The 24946-nt window shown below is 39.8% G+C and overlaps 1 protein-coding gene across 2 annotated transcripts in view; it reads left to right on the top strand.

Annotated features, from left to right (window-relative positions):
• AFF3 (ALF transcription elongation factor 3) overlaps positions 1-24946 on the top strand; it is a gene marked incomplete at its 5' end in the record, with an annotated part of 565770 nt that overhangs the window by 362110 nt on the left and 178714 nt on the right. For both annotated transcript variants that reach the window (XM_079720377.1, XM_079720376.1), the window contains 2 exons: positions 16104-16184; positions 24619-24655. In XM_079720377.1, the coding sequence (XP_079576503.1) occupies positions 16104-16184; positions 24619-24655 (118 nt within the window). The remainder of the gene's footprint in view (positions 1-16103; positions 16185-24618; positions 24656-24946) is intronic.

The raw sequence follows: 24946 nt of genomic DNA, 5'->3' as shown, positions 1-24946 counted from the left end.
CTTCAGCTCGTCTGAGATGAGCTCTCAGGCCAGCGTACCAGCTAGACGGCCCTCGCTGTTGCCCCGGGAGAAGTCTATAGGCACAAAGGCAAAGCATCTAAACTCTTTGGAACCCAAAACCAGCTTTTGGAAAGAGGATGCATCCTGCTTACTCATAATTGTCCCATTTAGGAAAAATACCAGACACTGAGATAGCATCCTCCATTCCCTCTGTATGCATGATGTTTTAGTGGCAAAGGGCATTAGGGAGGCACATTATTGTTTAATAAGCACACTTTCATTATGCCTTCTATTTGACTATGAATAATTAAGCAGTTAAATATTAAGTAATTCACTGAGTGAAATAGATTAAAAAACAAACTCATAAGTGTCTTCTGTTTTCATTCCCTCTTTTCACAAGGTCCAAGCCAAAAGCTGGAACACTAATTATAAAGGTAGTGACACAGCAGTAATTACCTTCTATGGAGCACCTACTTTGTGCCAGACCCTATGCTCGGTACTTTGTGTATTTATCGCTAACCCTTTCAGTAATCCTGCAAGATAGGGTTATTAACACCAGTTTACAGATGAGGACACCGATAGTCAAAAAAGGAAACTTGCCCAGGGTCATTCTTCTGGTTCATGGCAGGGTCAATATCAGGCAAGGTTGGCCAGTATTCAACTCCAACTCCAAGCCTGTTCTGTTCCACCATCCTGCTTCCCTGTAATTGAGATGCGGGTTTCATCAAATGCACATTTCCAGATTGTGTGTCTGTGGAAAGAAGTTCAGGAACGTGTGAAGTGGAAAGCATGGCCAAGAATGTAACTATGACCCTCCTCTCCTTCTAGCCTCCATGGCCTTGCTTTCTGTCCCAGATCATAGCATCTTTCTCCTTAGATGCCTATGAAAGAGCAGTTTGATTATTGCAAACCACAGCTAGTTCAGAGATTAATTATAACCTTTATGTCTTTACCAGGGCAAATTTCTGAGTGTTTGCACTACCGGTAAGAAGTGTTGTGTAGATCAGAAGTCAGGTGACAGTGGCATCATTAATAACATGACCTTTCTCACAAGCTGGTCAGAAATTTGACTCACTTCTTGTAAATCTAGGCTTAGTATGATTTATTCTCAGAAATGATAGAGGAAAATACCAGCCCAAGATTCAGAATTTGGGAAAACCTCTTTTTTTTTTTTTTTTTTTTTGTGCAATACGTAGGCCTCTCACTGCTGTGGCCTCTCCCGCTGCGGAGCACAGGCTCCGGACGTGCAGGCTCAGCGGCCATGGCTCACGGGCCCAGCCGCTCCGCGGCATGTGGGATCTTCCCGGACCGGGGCACGAACCCGTGTCCCCTGCATTGGCAGGTGGACCCTCAACCACTGTGCCACCAGGGAAGCCCGGGAAAACCTCTTAATGCCCCTCAAATGCTTTAGTCTTTTCTTTAAAGCATCTTTTAAAAATTAAGATTAGACCAATGAGTGCTTCTTATCGGGAGCACGGGGTTTATAGGAGTGAAGGAAACTAGCAGGTGCCTGTGTGTTGGAGCAGGAATTCAGGGATGAAGTTGTCACCTGGCTTTAACGAGTCGTTAAACTCAGTTCCTACAGCTGTACACTCAACATCAAAACCGTCTCCTTTACATTCTGAGAACCCAGTATAGATTCCACTACTTTTTTTTTTTTGCGGTACGCGGGCCTCTCACTGTTGTGGCCTCTCCCATTGCGGAGCACAGGCTCCAGATGCACAGGCTCAGCGGCCATGGCTCACGGGCCCAGCTGCTCCGTGGCATGTGAGATCTCTGCCCCGGACCGGGGCACGAACCCGCGTCCCCTGCATCAGCAGGAGGACCCTCAACCACTGCGCCACCAGGGAAGCCCGATTCCACTACTTTTAACATTTTAATACAACGTTCTGTTCTAGAAAAAAATCCCCAAATTAAAGCATGGGAATGATCGTACGCTTTAAATATATTCATTTTAAATGAATAGGCTTGGGCTTCCCTGGTGGCGCAGTGGTTGAGAGTCCGCCTGCCGATGCAGGGGACACGGGTTCGTGCCCCGGTCCGGGAAGATCCCACATGCCGCGGAGTGGCTGGGCCCGTGAGCCATGGCCGCTGAGCCTGCGCGTCTGGAGCCTGTGCTCTGCCAACGGGAGAGGCCACAACAGTGAGAGGCCCGTGTACCACAAAAAAAAAATAATAATAATAAATAAATAAATAGGCTTCATTTAAAATGAATCTTAGAAATGTGTGGTTTTTATTGTTCCAAAAGGTCCCAAGTACATAGATAGAAGGGGGAAAGCACTTAACACAGAGGGACAAGAGAATAGGACAGGTCACGTCCATCTTCCTTCTCCTAAAGAAAACTAGAAAACAACAAAACTGCATCCAGAACAAGAAATCTTCAGGAAAGTCCAAAATGAAGAAATCCAGCATGAGATCATTTTTTTAAGAGTGACAGTTATATCGACTTCAGTCAAGGCTGTTATCCTTTCCATGAAGAGTCCAGAGTTTGCAGGGACCACTGAAGTCAGGGAGGTGAGAGGTCCGGGTCTCCAGCAAATGGGACTGATTTCCTTACAATGAATCACACTCTTTACAACGTGAAGGAAATAAGGAAAGGCCAGACACTGCACGGCCTCAGCTTTGTGAGAACTGGAAATCGTACAGACGATTTGTAGGAGCGAATGGGTGGCACAGGTCTTAAGGTGCCCTTGGAGTTTCTGGTTTGGAGGTTTGCTTTGTATTTGTCAGCACCCAACACTTGCCTTCCTGCCACAAGCCCCTGGAGTCATATTGTTGTCTCATGCGTGTGTTCTCCAGTCTGCGAAACCTGGTTTGAAAGCTGCTTCTCGATTTGATTCCAGTTATCTTTACCTTTGTGGTCCACCCTCCGTTTTATCCTTGGTGATTAACCTCATTGAGAGCAGAGGAAGGACAGCGACCAGTTAAACAGCTTGCGTGTTGCAGTGAATTAGAGTAGTCAGTGTTCCAGTCAGAGATTCTCTCACCCAGGGGGATGCGTGCAACCAGAAAATACACATACAGCAACTGGGAATCCCCTTCTCAGGCCAATTTTAGTTCAAATTGGACATATGCCTGGCTTTTCAGTTAAAGAAACAAGATTTCATTGTGATTTTGGGTAACCCTATTTTTACAGATTTCCATTGGTTATTTGCATGTTTTTAATTATAGCAGCCTAAGCGTTACTAAGAAAAATAGGTTTTTACAGACTCACAGACATAGAGAACAGACTTGTGGCTGCCACAGGGAAAGGAGAGTAGGGGGAGAGATGGATGGGGAGTTTGGGGTTAGCAGATGCAAACTAGTATATAGAGGATGGATAAACAACAGGGTCCTACTGTAGAGCACAGGGAACTACATTCAGTATCCTGTGATAAACCATAGTGGAAAAGTATATGAAAAAGAATGTATGTATATGTGTAACTGAATCACTTGGCTGCATGGCAGAAATTAACATAACACTGTAAATCAACTATACTTCAATAAAATAATTGTTTTTAAAAAGGAAAAATAGGTTTTTAAAAATCTTAGTGAAGAAAATATTGTTATTTTTCAGCAGCTACTGTTTCTCCAAAAGCTTTCCATCAATGGTTGTGAATGCACTATACTTACTATTTTTTTCAAAGTATAGGTCTCTCTACTGTAGTAACAGAATGAGGATGTTTTTGCATTTTTGTGGATTTAGGGGCCACATTAGAGATTTTGACTGTGACCTCCTTGTTCTAAGCCCAAGTCTGCCTAGGTCTCAAGTCTGACCTGGAGTCTGTGTTTACAGTCGTCCGGGAGCGGATTGACAATTAGAATGTCCTTTCCGGTTCTGTCAGGGGAGGAGTGTGTTTCTCCTACTTTATCTCGCCCAAGACCCGGCCGGTACTCTGCCCCCCAAGTACAGGCCTGCAGGAGTGTTTTCCTTTCACCAGACACGGTGCTCCTGTTAGCTTCCAGCATTGAAAGGATATGCAGTGTAATAAAAATTACCACGTTCTGTTGTTGGCGACATTTATCTGATAGGAGTGTCACAACATGAATAATACGTGTGAAAGAGCTACAGTGCTGAGTGATGGTTCTGAGATGGAAACCGAAAATAAAATAATGCTCTGGTCTGCAGTAGCCACTGCCACACATAATAATCAACTCTGGCGTTTTGCATTTGACAGGATTTATTCAGTGTTTTATTTTGAAAAGAGTTTCTGAGCACAGAGCATTCTGGAGTTTACTGTGGTCACGGGCCAGGCCTGTGGATGTGGACCCTGAGTTGGCAGTGGTTGTGGAGACATTGTTGAGAGAGAGAAGGAAGGAATTTAATCTCTCTCAATCCTGGCAGCAGTCGTACGTGTTTGGTGGGACAAGTATAATTTATTGTCGCCACCATTTTACAGGCGAGAAATGAGAATCCCAGAGAGATTAAATGAATGATTAAATGATCCTATTATTTTACCCATTGTGTAGGCCTTTGAGGAGTTACTAGAGAGTTATAAGACACGATCCCTTCCCTCAAAGAGGTTATCATCCAGTAGGGGTCAAAAAGTTTATAATCTAATACCAGTAACCCATAAACTGAAAACTCACAGCCCCAGGTAGCCTGTAAACGTTAAAGTGACACAAATCGCGGGAAAGGGAGAGGGGTGTGGGCAGCCCTCGCTGAGGACAGCACTGGTCAGTGACCTGATTCAGGGAGAGGCCGGGGGTGAGAAAAAAATGAAGAAGTAAGTGAAGTTGGAATCACATGAAAGGAAAACTGAACGATGTCAGGACAGGAAAATCTCGTGCAGGACAGGAAGCAAACCCATGGGTTTTGGAGGAGGAATGTAATAGGAACGTAACAGACCAGTAACACTGCAGTGGTCCTTGATGGCGCCCTATGACAGAGCATCCTTAGTGTTTGGAGCCGGGTCACTGGAAGCCACGTGGCATGGTAACTATTTCAGATAAAACACCTCTGTGGCTGTGACCAAGGTAGAATGCACTGGGGAAATGGTAGCCAGGGAGAGAGACCAGGGGAAGTGTTTTTCTATTCACTGAATCTAATAGGAAAGTTAGCATACAGTTTAAATTTGTTCTGGTTTCATCTTTTTGCAAACTCAGTATACTTTGCAGCTCTTCATAACTGCATGTTTTGAACGCTAAGATTAGATTTCAGGCTAAAATTCAATTTTTGTTTCTTGTTTGATAACAAAGAGCTACGGTGCTTAGTGATTGGATATCATAATCCTACGGCCATTTGTCCTGAGACAGGCTGATGCAGGTGACATCAGAGCAAGTGGGTAGCTACACAGGGTGGAGGTGGGGTGCAAAATGAGGACACGAGAGTCTGCTCACCTTGAAGCTTTGGATTCTTGGGGCTTGTGGTCAGTCTTACTGTTCAATAGACAGGCAAATGGAAACTGGCCCGTGTGCCCCGTGGCCTTCTGAAGATGGTATATGGAGGAGAGAGAAAGCTGGACAGTTAATGAAAGGCAGTATTCTATACCCCTATCATTTAACCTCTTCTGTTCTTTCATTTAGGACAAAAGTGAGTGTATTTGCTATAAAAAGACTTAGCATTTTAAGTCTATTTGAGAAATAAGAAGATACTCTGAAATATGTCCCTTAAGTAACTAGACATTTGCTTAGGGAGCTTAACACAGTAAGGCTGTGTTAAGACAGATGTATGGATTCTTTTTTTTTTTTTTTTTTTTACTGAAGTATAGTTGATTTACAATGTTCTGTTTCAGGTGTGATTCACAAAGTGATTCAGTTGTACATACATATATATATATATATATATATATATATATATATATATATATATATATATATATTCTTTTTCAGAGTCTTTTCCATTACAGGTTATTACAAACTATTGAATATAGTTCCCTGTGCTATACAGTAGGTCCCTGTTGTTTATTTTCTTGATGAATACATAGGAGTGTGTATCTGCTAATCCCAAGCTCCTGATTTGTCCCTCCCCCTCTTTTCCCTTTGGTCACCATAAGTTTGTTTTCTATGTCTGTGAGTCTGTTTCTGTTTTGTAAATAAGTTCATTTGTATCATTGTTTTAGATTCTTAATCCTGTCAGTTGGCTAAGGAATGTAGACTCAAAAGTGAGGACCTCCCAGTGCTGGGAAATAGGATGTGCCCTCATTTCTAAGTGACAAGAAAATCAAAAAGAAAGAAGGGCAGACAGCTCCAAGCAGTGGCGGGGAGTTTACGAGATCAGAAGGTGGCTACCCAGACTTTGGAGTCATTGGCTTCAAACATTATATTTCTCTTCCTGTCTTACCTGTGGTCCAGGAAGTGGGTAAAGGACAGCCGAGTGGAGGGAAGAGGAGCAAAGCAGTGATGAGGGGATGGTTGAGGTTAGGTGGTCAGGAGCACTGACGGGGGTGGGGACCAGTGGATGCGGTGGTGTGGGATCCATGGCCTAGCAATGACATAGCATCCTTTCCCTGTGAAGAAAATAATCCGAAGCAAACTAAGTGAAGTTTTAGCAGCTGTGAAAAATTTTACCTTTGCTTTTATTTTAAATCACTGCCAGAAATAAGGTACAAATTAAATACGTTTTTAAAAATCAGATCTTCCCTCACTGACTGCTATTATTATGTCAGAGATCTGCTCTGATGAGAAAACTTAAGGACATTTTTTACAGGATAAAGTACAAGTCATACTTAGGAATCATAATAGTCTCTTTAAATAACTTTCAGTTTTAGTAATATATACTTTGTATTAATTATTACTAGCTTAATTACAGATTACATTTGCACAATACTTCATTCTTTTATAAAAGCACTTTCCCAGATACTCTGTCATCTCAGATTCCCAACATCTAAAACACAGAGAGAAATTCTATTTCTCATTTTAGAGAGAATTCTGAAAATCAGCTTGGTATTAATCAGCTGTTTTTTATTGAATGATTAAACACAAGGGAACCATGCTCATATATATGAGCTCTCATTTAATCATTTAGTTCTCATGGTTAAACCATGATATAGTTAACACCTACATTTCCTCTGGCTCAGAGATGATGCCACAAACTGAGACGTGATTGATTCTGGAGTCTTTGGTTTGAAATCACTACAACTGGTTGAAGATGTGACTTACCTAAGCTCACCGAGCTAGTAAGTGATGGAAGAGGAAATAAAAATAGTCTGTTTTCCCTTAATTTTCCCATGTAACCCTAATGAAGAATTTTAATACGATGAATAATCAGTCTTAAAAACTCATTGCACAGTAAATAAAAACAAATATATTTAAATGGTTGCTATAAATAATTCTTACGTGTTGGGAAATTCTAACAGATTTAATTGTTTTAAGTGAGCTGTCTTTACTATTCCTTTGTATATTTAGTAGTACTCATTAGATGGAAAAATCACCTGGAAATATTTAGCTATAATTAAAGTAATGTTAGCAAGCAATTTTGCATTGAAATATTGGCGTTCAGTTCAATTCAACCAGTTAATTTTGGGCAAGGTGCTTTATTTAGTCTACACAAAGGTGAGTAGACAGTATCCCTCTTGGAGGAAATGTTCAGTCCTTCTTTAGAGGACTGTTCTTGAAAGAGATTATTAGGATTCCTAAGCATGATTTTTATTCTACATTGGGGGAAGTATATCAGAAGAGGAGGAAATGGTTGAATGCAGATTGAAGTATATACTCATAAAACTACAACACAAAAAGGAACGTAACCATTACTGTGAAAAAGAAAGGAAAAGAAAGTGCCTTGGAGGAGGATGAGAAGGGAGCTCTCATATCATATTGGAATAGAAGGGGAATCAGCAGAGGCTTCAAGACAGATGTGATATTTGAGATGAACCTTCATGGATGGTGAGAAATCCAAAAGGCACATGGCGATAGGGCATTCACACACAAAGGGGATGCTGTAAGTAAAAGCAGAGACGGTAGATTGCCTTATATGTAGTGTGTGTAGTTTAACAAAAAGGCACAAGGCTGAAAACTAGGACCTTGTTGTAGAAGGTCTTCAATGCAGTAGAGTAAAAAACAAATCCCAGACTGGTACTAACACGATAGATTGTGCAAGTATCAGTGGTGGCAGTTAGTCTTTTTGAGTTTCGACTTCCTCACCTGCAATATGGAGATGATAATAATTACATTAAGGGTTGGATGTCAATGAGAAAACTTGTGTGGAATTAACATAAAACACAACCAGTGGCATCATCACCATCGTTGTTATTGCTGTGTACGTGATGGTATATGAAGATTGTCGAGCAGGGGAGCTTTGTGTTTGGATCTGCACTTAAGGAGAATTAAGTTGGCAGGGATGTGTAGGATTTATTAATAATGGAAGAAAGAGAACCATCAGAAACCATTCATGTGAGGAGATGGGTTCAATATGGCGGAGTAGAATGACGTGTGCTCACTCCCGCTTGCGAGAGCACTGGAATCACAACTAACTGCTGAACAATCATCGGCAGGAAGACACTGGAACTCACCAAAAGAGATACCCCACATCCAAAGACAAAGGAGAAGCCACAGTGAGATGGTAGGAGGGGCACAATCACAGTAAAATCAAATCCCATGACTGTTGGGTGGGTGACTGACAGACTGGAGAACAGTTACACCACAGAAGTCCACCCACTGGAGTGAAGGTTCTGAGCCCCACATCAGGCTTCCCAACCTGGGTGTCTGGCAACGGGAGGAGGAATTCCCAGAGAATCAGACTGAAGGCTAGCGGGATTTGATTACAGGACTTTGACAGGACTGGGGGAAACAGAGACTCCACTCTTGGAGGGCACACACAAAGTAGTGTGCACATCAGGTCCCGGGGGAAGGAGCAGTGACCCCATACCTGCTAGTGTTGGACCTACCTGCTAGTGTTGGAGGGACTCCTGCAGAGGTGGGGGGTGGCTGTGGCTCACCAAGGGACAAGGGCACTGGCAGCAGAAGTTCTGGGAAGTACTTCTTGGCATGAGCCCCGCCAGAGTCTGCCATTAGCCCCACCAAAGAGCCTGGAGCTGCCAGTGCTGGGTCGCCTCAAGCCAAACAACCAACAGGGAGGGAACTCAGCCCCACCAATCTGCAGACAAGTGGATTAAGTTTTACTGAGCTCTGCTCACCGGAACAACACCCAGCTCTACACACCACCAATCCCTCCCATCAGGAAGCTTGCACAAACCTCTTAGATAGCCTCATCCACTAGAGGGTAGACAGAAGAAGCCAGAAGAACTACAGTCCTGCAGCCTGTGGAATGAAAACCACATTCACAGAAAAACAGACAAAATGAAAAGGCAGAGGACTATGTGCCAGATGAAGGAACAAGATAAAACCCCAGAAAAACAACTAAATGAAGTGGAGATGGGCAACGTTCCAGAAAAGGAATTTAGAAAAATGATAGTGAAGATGATCCAGGACCTAAGAAAAAGAATGGAGGCAAAGATCGAGAAGATGCAAGAAATGTTTAACAGGGATTTCCTGGGTGGTGCAAGGGTTAATAATCCACCTGCCAATGCAGGGGACATGAGTTCGATCTCTAGTCTGGGAAGATCCCACATGCCACGGAACAACTAAGCCTGTGCACCACAACTACTGAGCCTGCACGCTAGAGCCCACAAACCACAACTCCTGAGCCTGAGTGCCACAACTACTGAAGCCCACATGCCTAGAGCCCATGCTGCACAAAAAGAGAAGCCACCGCAATGAGAAGCCCGCGCACCACAGCAAAGAGTATCCCCCGCTCGACACAACTAGAGAAAGCCCGCGCACAGCAACAAAGACCCAATGCAGACAAAACTAAATAAATAAAAAATAAATAAATTTATTTTTTTAAAAAAGAAATGTTTAACAAGGATGTAGAAGAATTAAAGAACAAACATCTAGAAGAATTAAAGAACAAACAGATGAACAATACAATAACTGAAATGAAAAATAAACTAAAAGTAATCAATAGCAGAATAACTGAGGCAGAAGAACGGATAAGCAATCTGGAAGAAAGAATGGTGGAATTTACTGCCGTGGGACAGAATAAAGAAAAAAGAATGAAAAGAAGTGAGGACAGAATAAGAGACCTCTGGGACAACATTAAATGTACCAACATTCTCATTATAGGGGTCCCAGAAGGAGAAGAGAGAGAGAAAGGACCCGAGAACATATTTGAAGAGTTTATAGTCGAAAACTTCCCAAACATGGGAAAGCAAATAGCCACCCAAGTCCAGGAAGCACAGAGAGTCCCAGGCAGGATAAACCCAAAGAGAAACAGGTGGACACACATAGTAATCAAACTGACAAAAATTAAAGACAAAGGAAAATTATTAAAAGCAGCAAGGGGAAAACGACAAATAACATACAAGGGAAGTCCCATAAGGTTAACAGCTGATTTCTCAGCAGAAACTCTACAAGCCAGAAGGGAGTGGCATGATATATTTAAAGTGATGAAAGGGAAAAACCTACAACGAAGATTACTCTACCCAGTAAGGATCTCATTCAGATTCAACAGAGAAATCAGAAGCTTAACAGACAAGCAAAAGCTAAGAGAATTCAACACCACCAAACCAGCTCTACAGCAAATGCTAAAGGAACTTCTCCAAGTGGGAAACACAAGAAAAGAAAAGGACCTACAAAAACAAACCCAAAACAATTAAGAAAATGGTCATAGGAACATACATATCGGTAATTACCTTAAATATGAATGGATTAACTGCTCGAACCAAAAGACACAGGCTCACTTAGTGGGTACAGAAACAAGAACCGTATATATGCTGTCTACAAGACACCCATTTCAGACCTAGGGACACATACAGACTGAAAGTGAGGGGATGGAAAAAGATATTCCATGCCAGTGGAAATCAAAGGAAGCTGGAGAAGCAATACTCATATCAGATTAAATAGACTTTAAAGTAAAGCATGTTACAAGAGACAAGAAAGGACACTACATATGCTCAGTGGATCAATCCAAGAAGAAGATATAACAATGTTAAATATATCTGCACCCAACATAGGAGCACCTCAGTACATAAGGCAAATGCTAACAGCTATAAAAGAGGAAATCGATGTTAACACAGTAATAGTGGGGGACTTTAACACCTCACTTACACCAATGGACAGATCATGCAGACAGAAAATTAATAAGGAAACACAAGCTTTAAATGACACAATAGACCAGATAGATTTAATTAATATTTATAGGACATTCCATCCAAAAACAGCAGATTACACTTTCTTCTCAAGTTCACATGGAACATTCTCCAGGATAGATCACATCTTGGGTCAAAAATCAAGCCTCGGTAAATTTAAGAAAATAGAAATCACATCAAGCATCTTTTCCATCCACAGCACTGTGAGATTAGAAATCAGTTACAGGGGAAAAACGTAAAAAACATAAGTACATGGAGGCTAAACAATATGTTACTAAATAACCAACAGACCACTGAAGAAATCAAAGAGGAAGTAAAAAAATACCTAGAGACAAATGACAATGAAAACACTATGATCCAAAACCTGTGGGATACAGCAAAAGCAGTTCTGAGAGCAAAGTTTATAGGAGTGCAATCCTACTTCAAGAAACAAGAGAAATCTCAAATAAACATTCTAACCTTACACCTAAAGGAACTAGAGAAAGAAGAACAAACAAAACCCAAAGTTAGTAGAAGGAAAGAAAACATAAAGATCAGAGCAGAAATAAATGAAATAGAAACAAAGAAAACAATAGCAAAGATCAATAAAACTACAAGCTGGTTCCTTGAGAAGATAAACAAAATTGATAAACCTTTAGCTAGACTCATCAAGAAAAAGAGGGAGAGGACTCAAATCAATAAAATTAGAAATGAAAAAGGAGAAGTTACAACAGACACTGCAGAAATACAAAGCATCATAAGAGACTACTACAAGCAACTCTATGCCAATAAAATGGACAACCTGGAAGAAATGGACAAATTCTTAGAAAGGTATAACCTTCCAAGACTGACCCAGGAAGAAATAGAAAATATGAACAGACCAATCACAAGTAATGAAGTTGAAACAGTGATTAAAAATCTTCCAACAAACAAAAGTCCAGGACCAGATGGCTTCACAGGTGAATTCTATCAAACATTTAGAGAAGAGCTAACACCCATCCTTCTCAAACTCTTCCAAAAACTTGCAGAGGAAGGAACACTCCCAAACTCATTCTGTGAGGCCACCATCACCCTGATACAAAACCAGACAATGATACTACAAAAAAAGCAAATTACAGAACAATATCACTGATGAATATAGATGCAAAAATCTTCAAGAAAATACTAGCAGACAGAATCCAACAACACATTAGAAGGATCACACACCATGAGCAAGTGGGATTTATCCAAGGGATGCAAGGATTCTTCATTATACTCAAATCAATCAATGTGATACACCATATTAACAAATTGAAGAATAAAAACAATGTGGTCATCTCAATAGATGCAGAAAAAGCTTTTGACAAAATTCAACACCCATTTATGATAAAAAAAAAAAAAAACTCTCCAGAAAGTGAGCATAAAGGGAACCTACCTCCACATAACAAAGGCCATATATGACAAACCCACAGCAAACATCATTCTCAGTGGTGGAAAACTGAAAGCATTTCCTCTCAGATCAGGAAGAAGACAAGGATGTCCACTTTCGCCACTGTTATTCAACATAGTTTTGGAAATCCTAACCATGGTAATCAGAGAAGAAAAATAAATGAAAGGAATACAAATTGGAAAAGAAGAAGTGAAACTGTCACTGTTTGCAGATGGCATGGTAGTATACATTGATAATCCTAAAGATGCTACCAGAAACTACTAGAGCTAATCAATGAATTTGGTAAAGTTGCAGGATACAAAATTAATGCACAGAAATCTCTTGCATTCGTATTCACTAACAACGAAAGATCAGAAAGAGAAATTAAGGAAACAATCCCATTCCCCATTGCAACAAAAGGAATAAAATACTTAGGAATAACCCTACCTAAGGAGGTAAAAGACCTGTACTCAGAAAACTATATGACACTGATGAGAGAAATCAAAGATGATACAAACAGCTGGAGAGATGTACCATGTTCTTGGATTGGAAGAATCAGTATTGTGAAAATGACTATACTACCCAAAGCAATCTACAGATTCAGTGTAATCCCTATCAAATTACCAATGGCATTTTTTACAGAACTAGACAAAAGATCTTAAAATTTGTATGGAGACACAGAGGACCCCAAATAGCCAAAGCAGTCTTGAGGGAAAAAAAATGGAGCTGGAGGAATCAGACTCCCTGACTTCAGCCTATACTACAAAGCTACAGTAATCAAGACAGTATGGTACTGGCACAAAAATGGAAATATAGATCAATGGAACAGGATAGAAAGCCCAGAGATAAACCCACCCACCTGTGGTCAAGTAATCTATGACAAAGGAGGCAAGGATACACAATGGAGAGAAGACAGTCTGTTCAGTAAGTGGTGCTGGGAAAACTGGACAGGTACATGTAAAAGGATGAAACTAGAACACTCCCTAACACCATACACAAAAATAAACTCAAAATGGATTAAAGACCTAAATGTTAGACTGAACACTATAAAACTCTTAGAAGAAAACAAAGGAAGAACACTCTTTGACATAAATCACACCAAGATCTTTTTTGACCCACCTCCTAGAGTAATGGAAATAAAAACAAAAATAAACAAATTGGACCTAATGAAACTTAAAAGATTTTGCAAAGCAAAGGAAACTATAAACAAGACGAAAAGACAACCCTCAGAATGGGAGAAAATGTTTGCAAATGAATCAACAAAGGGTTAATCTCCAAAATATGTAAACAGCTTATGCAGCTCAATATTACAAAAACAACCCAATCAAAAAATGGGCCTACGACCTAAATAGACATTTCTCCAAAGGAGACATACAGATGGCCAAGAGGCACATGAAAAGCTGCTCATCATCACTAATTAATAGAGAAGTGCCAGTCAAAACTACAGTACAATATCACCTCACACCGGCTAGAATGGGCATCATAAGAAAATCTAGAAACAACAAATGCTGGAGTGGGTGTGGAGAAGAGGGAATCCTCTTGCACTGTTGGTGGGAATGTAAATTGATACAGCCACTATGGAGAACAGTATGGAGTTTCCTTAAAAAACAAAAACTGAAATTACCATATGACCCAGCAATCCCACTACTGGGCACATGCCCAGAGAAAACCATAATTCAAAAAGACACATGCACCCCAATGTTCATTGCAGCACTGTTTACAATAGCCAGGTCATAGAAGCAACCCAAATGCCCATTGACAGATGAATGGTTAAAGAAGATGTGGTACATATATACAATGGAGTATTATTCAACCATAAAAAGGAACAAAATTGGGTCATTTGTAGAGTCGCGGATGGACCTAGGGCCTGTCATATAGAGTGAAGTAAGTCAGAAAGAGAGAAGCAAATATCGTATATTAACACATATATGTGGAATCTTGAAAAATGGTACAGATGTGAACCAGTTTGCAAGGCAGAAATAGAGACACAGATGTAGAGAACAATCGTATGGACACCAAGGGGGGAAAGTGGCGGTGAGGTGTGGTGAGAAGAATTGAGAAATTGGGATTGACGTACATACACTAATATGTATAAAATAGATAACTAATAAGAACCCGCTGTATAAACAATAAATAAATAAAATAAAATTTAAAAAATAAAGAAAAGAAACCATTAATATTCTCTGGTTAAAAATAATGAAGGTGTGATTAGGGTGGTAGTTCAGGTAACCAGAAAGAAAGGTAGAGACATTGCAGAGATACTAATTCAAAAACGTACTGAGCACCACCTCTCTTCCTGGACACAAATTCACAGTGCTGCTTAGCATCCTCCTCAAAAGAGACAGCAGGGTCAGATACAGGACAGAACAGGCAGGTACCTGGGGAGAAGAGGTGCGAGAGTCATAAAGGGACACTGGATCTTCCTTTGCTTTCCACTGGAGAAACCTTGGTAACATCAGGATGGAGAAGGGACACCTCAAGTATCTAGGAGTTTGACCACCCAATGGCACGTGTGTCACAGTAGGTGAGAGGTGATATAGGGTCAGTAAATCCTTCCCCGGTGGGTTTGAACACGCTCACTGTCCTTGCTCTCCGGGTGGGTCCACGCTCTCCCTGGTGCTGGGGGAAGAGAGTTACCCAAGAAAGGAAGGCACAAGAGCAGCCTCAAGAAACTCTCCCTTCAGACACCTGACAGAATCCCTTTTCAACCTCCTGCCCCACAACCAAGGGAAGTGAGAAATTGTCTTCACCTAAAGAGAGAATTTCTTACTTTTCTCAAAGTGGATCAACTCCTGCCTCTGTACTTGCTTAGATTTGGAAGTGGAAGGAATCAAGAAATAGGGTTCAGAACTGATTTGTAAATTCCAAGTCACTTTCCTGGTAATCAGAAATGGATTCGATTGAATTCCACACTCATTTAGTGAATGCAGATATCTTCCAGGAGAAGGAACTGGAGAAAAATACTGGATGTGAATGCAACAAACCCCTCCCCACCTTGCTGTCTCTCACAGTTTAGTGAGAGTGTATGTCAAAAAGCATATGAAATATTACATGCTGAGCCTAAGTTGTGTTCTTAATACTGTTATAAAAATCACAGCACTCTCTCTTTATTTCATATGTGTAATTGGTTTTTTCACTTCTCCATGAATGACATTTTTATGAAGACCAAAATGATGTGTGGGACCTATTGGAAACTTATACTGATAGGAGTTTCTAATAAAATAAATAGCCCCTCTAATAATGATGCCTAATGTTAAAAGTACTTTGTTCATTACTTCAGAAACTTCCTGTAAATTTTGTGGGAAGCAGCTCCCTTTGTATGGCATTTTCCATAGAACTTTTACTACTGGGTTGTCCCTTTACTTAGGAGCTTAAATGAAATGAAAATAGGACAGGCTTGTAGATCTTTTTAAGGTATAAAGGGTTGATGGCAATAGCCATTGAACCAAGAATTGGTAAGATTAGGGAAAGAAATTATAAAAATGGGTTTTAAATCCTTTTTTAAAAAAATCCCTTTCATTTCTATTCATCTCTTGTTCATTCCTTATCCCGTCTATGCTTATTAAGGCAGACTTGTGAAACTGCTTTGTATGCTACTGAGTTTAAATACTCTCTGTATTACAATGTTGTTTGTTTTTCCCTCCCTTTAGGAGATGACCTGGCTTCCACCACTTTCAGCTATTCCAGCACCTGGAAAAGTGGAACCGAGCAAATTTCCATTTCCAAATAAGGTGAGATCCTGCGTTGCCCAGGTTGAATAGGCTTTACTCACACAGAGATTTTTAGTGGACAGTGGGTTTCCCTTGATTGTCTTTTCCTCTGTAAATATTCCTGCCACAGGCACATGGATCTGATTTTCAACAGTTTGCAAGCATAGGTCTGTTCATTCCAAGGGAAGAAATCAAACTTGCAGTCCTACCTACCTCCACTTCCATACTTCCTGCAAAATATGATGAATATTACAATTATCATGTTATCTAAAAACACTTGTGAAGCTGAAATGCATATTACATCATTTTATACATCCAGTGTGATTGTATGTCTTGTTTTTTCCTGAAAAGCTGTTATTAAATTAATGATGTATTTTAAAATCAAGGACATGAAGTATGTAATTTCTCGGTTATCTTTTATAAAGCTGAAAAAATTTCCTAGGACTTAACAAAAATGATTTCCATATTTTCTAAGAACCAGCATACACAAAATATCAGCTACAAAATATATTTAAATTATACATGAATCTAATAAGTCTAATAAGTTTTGATTTTTCTTAACCATCCAACATGTAATTACATATTCATTATAAAGATGAAATTATGCACATAGAAGAAGCAAAATATGAAAGTTGCTCATGCCCTTGTCCAGATTTTACTTCCCTACCCACAGATTACTATCAAGAGCTTGGTGTATACCATTTCAGTCATTTTCCCTGTGCGTTATATACACATATGTGCATATGCAGTTTTTAAAAAATCCTAAATGGTATAGTACTAAAAGTACTTTTTCTAAGAGTAGACTTTTTCCCAGATACACACAGTACATAAATATCATTGCTAAATATTAACATCACAACGTTCTAAAGTAAATTATTGAAATAATTGTTCATTATTATCACAATGGTAAATTCCATTCTAAGAGTCGGTTTTTATTTCCCTTAACAAGGCGTATTTAGAGATCTTCCCAAGTGAATATGTAGAGATTTTCTTACTTAACAGCAGCAAAATATCTCATAGTATGAATTTGCCGTAATTTATTTGCTCAAGCTCCTTTAATGGACATTGAGACTGTTAATGGTTTGCTGTTAACACAAACACTATTACAACACACAGTTTTTGTAAGTGCCTCTGTGGGTGCCTCTTATTCAGTGTCTCTTTTCCAGACACCTAGAACAGGAGCTGGGGTGCTGGAGGCATCAGAAGCCTTATTTACCCTTGACTATGTTTCAAGAGTATTTTTTTGTGAATCTTTGCCAATGTTTAATATTATCTGGTTTTTTATCATCGTGTCTGTAGTATGGATGAAAAACTGTTATTTCGTTAATTTTCACTTCTCCAGTAATTTCTGAGTTTGAGCATTGACTGTTTTTCCTTTGCAAATTGCCCATTCATGTCCATTGCCACTTTAAAAAAATGATTTGTAGGAACTTCTTATACCTTACTCATTTGCCTGTTCTATATGATGCAACTATTTTCTTGCAACCTTACTTATGTACCTTTTATACTAGCAAAGTGTTTAATTTTCATGTCAGAGAAAAAAGATCTTTCCCAGCCCAACATTCTAACAACGTTCTCTATTTTATTGTAATTCTTTTATAATTCTTGTTTTTAGGTTTAAAAAATATTTTGTTTGCATTGGTGTGTCATAGGATTCTAGCCTTATTCTTTTCATTGGTTGAGTAGATTATGACAACACTATCAACAAATTAGCCCATCTTCCCCCCACTGGTTTGAAATACCACCTACATCAACAACTGAAAGTCTCATAAATACACAGTTTTGTTTCAGGACTGTCTATTCTGTTCTTTTGATATATTCATCTCATTCTTTCCCAATAACTCGTTGTTTAAGTCAGAGGTCAAATAACTTTTTATTTAAAGGATCAGATAGTAAATGGTTTAGGCTTTGCAGGCAATATCTGAATGAATGAATGTGACTGTGTTCAAATAAAACTTTATTTACAGAAACACAATTAGTAAAGAAGTCATGCAACTCAATAATAGAAAGAGAACTCGTTTTAAGAATAGACAAAGGATTTAAATAGACATTTCTCCAAAGGTGATCTACAGATAGCTAATAAGCATATGAAAAGACACTATTGCTATCATTTAGGAAATGCAGATCAGAACTACCATGAGATACTCCTTCACACCTACTTAAAGGGCTAAAATCAAAGACAGACAATACCCAGTGTTCGCAAGAGTGTGGAGAAATTGGAGCCCTGATGTCAGTTGCTGGTGGGACCTTAAATGGTGCAGCCTCTTTGAAAAAGTTTCAACATTTCCTCAAAGGTTAAACATTGCATTATTGTATGACCCAGCAATTCCACTCCTAGGTATATCCCCAAGAGAATTGAAAACACACGTCTGCAAAAAATCTTTTACATGCATGTTCACAGCAGCATTGTTCATAACAGCCAAAAAGTGGAAGCAATACAAATGTCCATCAACTGATGAATAGATCAACAAAAGTGATATATCTTTATAATGAAATATTATGCCACATAAAAAGGAATGAAGCACTGATACATGATTCAACATGGATGAACCTTGAAAATATGCTGAGCAAAGGTGAAAGACCAGTCACAAATGACAACATTTTATATGATTTCATACATTTGAAATGTCCAGAAGAGGCAAATACAGAGAGACAGAAAATAGATTAGTGGTTGCTTAACAGCTTAGGGGTAGGGAGAGAGGGTTGAGTGACAGCTAAAGGATAAAAGCTTTTTTTTGAAGTGTTGAAAATGTCCCAAAGTCCCTTAATAAGAATGATTCCAATGTGTTATTGTTAAATATAATAATTTCTTATTCTGTGTCCAGCTGAGGGTACTTCCTTCTATTTTTCTAGCTTTCTGAATATTTTAAAGGTTTGAATTTTCTTTCCATTAAAAAAAATTAAGGTATAATTTACAAACAGGCACTTCCCTGGTGGCACAGTGGTTAAGAATCCACGTGCCAATGCAGGGGACATGGGTTCGAGCCCTGGTCCAAGTAGATCCCACATGCCTCGGAGCAACTAAGCCAGTGCGCCACAACTACTGAGCCTGCGCTCTGGAGCCCACAAGCCACAACTGCCAAAGCCCGCATGCCTAGAGCCTGTGCTGAACAATAAGAGAAGCCACCGCAATGAGAAGCCTGCACACCGCAATGAAGAGTAGCCCCCGCTCGCCACAACTAGAGAAAGCCTGCACGCAGCAATGAAGACTCATTGCGGCCAAAAAAAAAAAAAATAGGTGACTTTACAGAGTGTGGGGACATTACATGATTTTAAGAATGCTTTTCTTTCAAAAAGTTCACAATAAGTGCTGGTAATGTATCTTGTATCGGACTTCCCTGGCAGTCCAGTGGCTGAGACTCCATGCTCCCAATGCAGGGGGCCCAGGTTTGATCCCTGGTCGGGGAACTAGATCCCACATGCCGCAACTAAGAGTTCACAGGCCGCAACTAAAAGATCCCACAACTAAGACCTGGCACAGACAAATAAATAAATAAATATTTTAAAAAAATTTTATCTTGTATCAATGAAATAAGACTTCATTAGTGTCATTTCTACTCTGATGAACCACCATAAACTTAGTGACTCAGCGACAACATAAATTTATTATCTTACAACTCTGGAAGACAGAAGTCTGAAATCAGTTTCACAGAGCTAAAACTGAGGTGTCGTCAGGGCTGCGTTTCTTCTGAATGTTTTAGGGAAGAATTTGTTCTCTTGTCTTTCTCGGCTTCTAGAGGCTTCCCTTCTTACTTAGCTTGTGGCCCTCATCATGCTGACCGCTGACCTCCTTGTCACATCTTCTCTGACTCTCCTGCCTCCTCCTTTCCCTTATAAGGAACTTTGTGATGATACTGGGCCCACCTGGATAATCCAGGATAATCTCCCATTCAAAATAGTTAATTGAATCACATCTGCCAAGTCCCTTTTGCCATGAGAGGTCACATAGTCACAGGGCCTGGGAATTAAGATACAGACATCTTTGGAGGAGCCCTGACTGTGCCTACTTCAAAGACATCACTAGTTCTCACCCATAGTGCACCTCTTTTAACCTGTATCTCAACTATTTAGTATTCTGACAGCTGGAGGCTTGCAATTCATTAATTAGACTATTAATGTTTGAGATGATCACAGTTGCTAATATGTAGGAGCTAGAATTGTTTATGGAATTTGCAGGGCAGAATCTCCAAAATGACTAATAAATAATGAAATTAAGCCCTTATTGAGATTAAAGGGGCAGTTTGACCTCTCAAAGTCGATTTAAATGTGCTTTCTGAGTTACCAGTACCACTAAATTAATTAGCTACATACTTCCAAGAATTTCCCCAATTTGTCCGGGTATTGAAGGACATAATATATAATAAAGTCAATTGATACTGAACTTGGATGTTTTTTTCTATTCTCTGAAGGCTTAATTTGGAGTCACAATTCCCTAGACAAACACTATCAGACGTGCCTGCCGTATTCTTCAAATCTCAAAAGTTATTGAATTTGGTAAAGAAAAGAATGCATGCCATTATGAGGTATTTCAACCAAGAAAAAGAAATGAATTTGCTTTGTCCTTTTCCCTCGATTTCTGTAGCAGTCTCATAAGTTCTGAAATGCAAATAGAGAGCTAAAATTGTAGAACTTTTTCCATACTCAGAAGGCATCTGTGCGGATCTAATGGCATTTCACAAGCATTTCATGTGGCAATGAATGCCAGATCTGATGGGATCAGACCTGGTTTGAAACTATTCTTGCTGATCAGTTTCTAAAGCATTAGGCAGAAGAGTTCTAGCATGATTACAGAAATGAGAATCCTATTGCCTTCCTCTTTATACAGTACAAGGAGAATGAAAGCCAGCAAGTGTGAAGGAAAGTGCTTCGAAGTCGGGAAGTTTATGATATGTCTCCCTCTTTGGGTTCCTAGCATGCTTCAGAAATGACCACAAAATGCTTGGACTAAAACTTTATGTTTACTTCATTACCTCAAAGTAAACATTTAAATTTACTGTCATTTATATTATTTCAATTGTTTTGAGCTTTAGAGAAAAGAAAGTGATTGGTGGGAAGAAGGAAGACCAAACCACATCAAGTGGTGCTTTTTCCTAGAGTAATTAGCTTTATGTGGAGGTCTGAAAATCAAAGAAGATATATTTCCATTTCTTGCCTTTTGTAATTCTAATGATGTACTGACAGACAAGCAAGAGGAGATAAGAGTACAGCAGTCCTCAGATGGTTCCAAAAAGCCATTTTTAAGGAGTGTTCTCACAGGATAAAGACTGCCCTCCATCAGCAACGTGGCTTAAGAACAACTATATTTTATTGGTTTAAGGTGCATATTTTTTTCACATTTTAAGATCCCCCAAAATCAGGATTTGTTTTACAGCTGATGGCATTTTACAATTAATTGGCAGCCATTTTCTTCCATAGTAATACATGAAGTAATGCAGCCTTATACAGTTTTGTTACGTTTGATGAAATATGGTATTTATTATAGTGCTTCCTTGAATGGCTTTCTCGGCTACCAGTGCACTTGGTTATTTCTGCCTTCAGTACAGTGATTTGTAAAACTTTACTTCCCAGCTAAATACCACCTTTGAAGAAGTTTTGGGATTCCTGTGTACCCAACAATAGTTGAGGTATTGAGAATGCAGGATTTTAAAAAGGAGAAGAACAAGTTTCCAACTGCAGATATTCTTCTAAGTAACTAAGAAGTGGTTCTCCTCTCTGTGCATGTGACCGTCAGAATGACACACACTTGCTGAGTGGGAATGTGGGGAAATTAAAAGCAGTAGAGTATCTGAAGTCTTCTCCATGGCTGGACCCCAAGTAATATTCCTTTATGTGCTAAGTGATATCTGGAGAGTTGGAGAGCTTTAATAAATACCCTAGCCCGTGTTTTCTTGATTATTCTGCTTGCATCTCCCTTGTTAACCTTTGATTTGAGGAAGAGTGCCATTACTGAAAATGAGTTTACACAGTTATTCTCAAAAACAGGAGGAAATGGTTCTCACCTAAATATTAAGAAATAATCTCTAAACTTGTGTACTAACAGAGTTATGATTCAGGGATAATAATTCTATGAAATGTAATTAAACACACAATGTATATTTTTTCTTTTAAATTTACATTTAATTACATTGTTTACAATTACATTGTTACTTTTTTAAAGTACAATTATAATTCAAGTTCTTGGTAACAACTGAAATTTAAAAAGATTAAAGAAAAAGATAATATTAAAAAAAAAAAAAAAAGCAGTAGAATCATCTCAGAAATGACCTGTTAGGAATTACAGGCAACTTTTTCCTTATACTTTCCTATTTTTCTGAATTATTTTTTATTAAATAAATGTTACTTTTTGTTGTTTAAATATCAAATGCTACTTAATAGGATGGAGCCATCCTTGGGTGAAGACAATTAATAATAGTAGCATTCTTTTTATTATATTTATTATCTAGTTGTATACTTTAATATGTACAGTTTATGTTATATCATGTATACCTTGATAAAGCTTTTTTTTTTTAAGGAGTCGTAGTTGAAAAGACAATTCCTGTAATGGAAATTTGACACAGTGTAGTGTAAACATAAAGAAAGCAAATAAGTCCTTCTGAGATTCAGGAATATTTCAAAGAACAGGTAACCCTTGAGCTTTTTTGTTCTGAGCCTGGAAGGAAGAATGAAGTTGGCCAGGCAGAAAACAGAAAATGGCAGGACACGCATCCCAAGGATGAGGACAGGCTATGGAGGCTTGAAGCACTCCCACACAGCAGTGGTGAAATGCCTTTCAGCCCTGGGTTCTCATAATTTGCATACACATCACCTCCTCCGCTGACTCACTGGGCTCCCAGGCCCGGAAGGCAAGGGCTTTGTACACTCACTTCTGTAATCCTTGAGGACCCAACAGAGAACCTAGCAGGCCTCCTTGAATGCTCCCAGAGGAGGCTGAAATGACGGTGCACAGATGTGTTGAGCCACGCCCCAGGAATCTACTCTGGGACGATGTTCACAAAGGGAGAGAAGGCCTTTGAGACAGAAGCTATAGGTGTAAGGGTGTCTGTCTGGATGGGGCGTCAGGAGACACAGAAGCAGAAAGGGCTTCAGTGCCTGGGGCTTGTTGCCCTCTGCTCTGAACCCAGCCTGGCTCTGGCTCGGTGAAGGATGAAGGATCTGCACACTCTGTGGGGCCCCCAGGGTTTTGCAGCCAGCTGGGCAGGGCAGTAGTCCTTCGTGGACCCTGTCTCAATTCATTCATTCTTTTATAACTCTCCTGTGTATTTCATATTAAATAGGACTTTTGCAAGAAAAGAGGATGTGAATTCCCAAGACAAAGTATAGCATTTCACTTTAATGGAAATAAAATCAGGTTCAATCACTGTTTACCTGATCAATAACTGAACTCAAATACCACATAGTACTGGCTTTCTGCCATTTCAGGTAAGTGGAAATCTGTAATAATCTTTCTATCCACCGATGTGAGATTGACAGCAGTTGTTCAGTGGAGTGTCCCTGATGGGGTGGTTGCCAGCCTCGTTTGCAGAAAGGTGGTGAGAGTGAAGGTACATTCAAAGGGAAGTGGGTTAGATTAAAAGTCAATAATATAGGACACTTCGCTGGTGGTGCAGAGGTTAAGAATCCGCCTGCCAGTGCAGGGGACACGGGTTCAATCCCTGGTCCAGGAAGACCCCACATGCCGCGGAGCAACTAAGCCCGTGCGCCACAACTACTGAGCCTGCGCTCTACAGCCCGCGAGCCACAACTACTGAAGCCCACGTGCCACAACTCCTGAGCCCATGTGCCACAACTACTGAAGCCCATGTGCCACAACTACTGAAGCCCACATGCCTAGAGCCCGTGCTCCGCAGCAAGAGAAGCCACTGCAATGAGAAACCCACACAACGCAACAAAGAGTAGCCCCTGTTCACCTCAACTAGAGAAAGCCTGTGTGCAGCAACCAAGGCCCAATGCCACCAAAAATAGATTAATTAATTTTTTTTAAAAAGATTGAAAAGAAGGACTCAAACAAGTACATGTGTGTGTGCTTACCAGGTACTGAGGAGAGGGGGAAATGGGGGAACACTGCCGAAAGGGTAAGGAATTGTACTTTGGAATGATAGAAATATTTTGCAACTAGATAGAGGTGGTGGTTTAGTACATTGTGACTGTATGAAATGCCACTGAATTGTTCAATTCAAAGTGGTTAACTTTATGTTATGTGAATTTCACCTCAATAAACAAAACAAAAAGTCTGTAATACAACACAGAAGTGATTGTGAGCTCTATTACCAGAACTGCTTAACAAATATGTAAATGTTTCTCATTACGGTAGCTGGTAGAGATTACGATCCGTGATTAGGTTCTGAATGACCAGTAATATATCTCATATTCAACTTACATTTTGAAAGTCAAAATAAGAAAATTAATTGATAATTCTTGTTTTTCTTTTTTCTTTCTTTTTTTTTTTTTTTTTTAGGACTCTCAGCTCACTTCCTCGGGACACAGTAATCCAAGTAAGAAAAGTTTCTCTCTATAGCTTCTTATGTGGGCGTTGGAGGGGGTGGAGCATGTGAGGAGGGGAGATGCATGCAATAGAGAGTAGGTTTAAAAGAATTTCACTAAAAGTCAAAATCAAGTGGGGAAAGGAGGGCCATTTGTTCAAGTGTTCCCCAAAAATGGATAAGATGCATGGTGACCTTGAATGCTCGTCTCTCTTTTTATTCAAGGGAGGGAGGGCCAAAGCATAAAAGAGTGAATTTCAAACCAACCCTAGGAGGAAGGAACACCATCCTTTCTTATAGTTG

Source organism: Hyperoodon ampullatus (assembly GCF_949752795.1).
Source record: "Hyperoodon ampullatus genome assembly, chromosome: 15".
NCBI lineage: Eukaryota > Metazoa > Chordata > Mammalia > Artiodactyla > Ziphiidae > Hyperoodon > Hyperoodon ampullatus.
The sequence above is the reverse complement of the archived record's forward strand: the minus strand, read 5'-3'. Positions and strand labels throughout refer to the sequence as shown.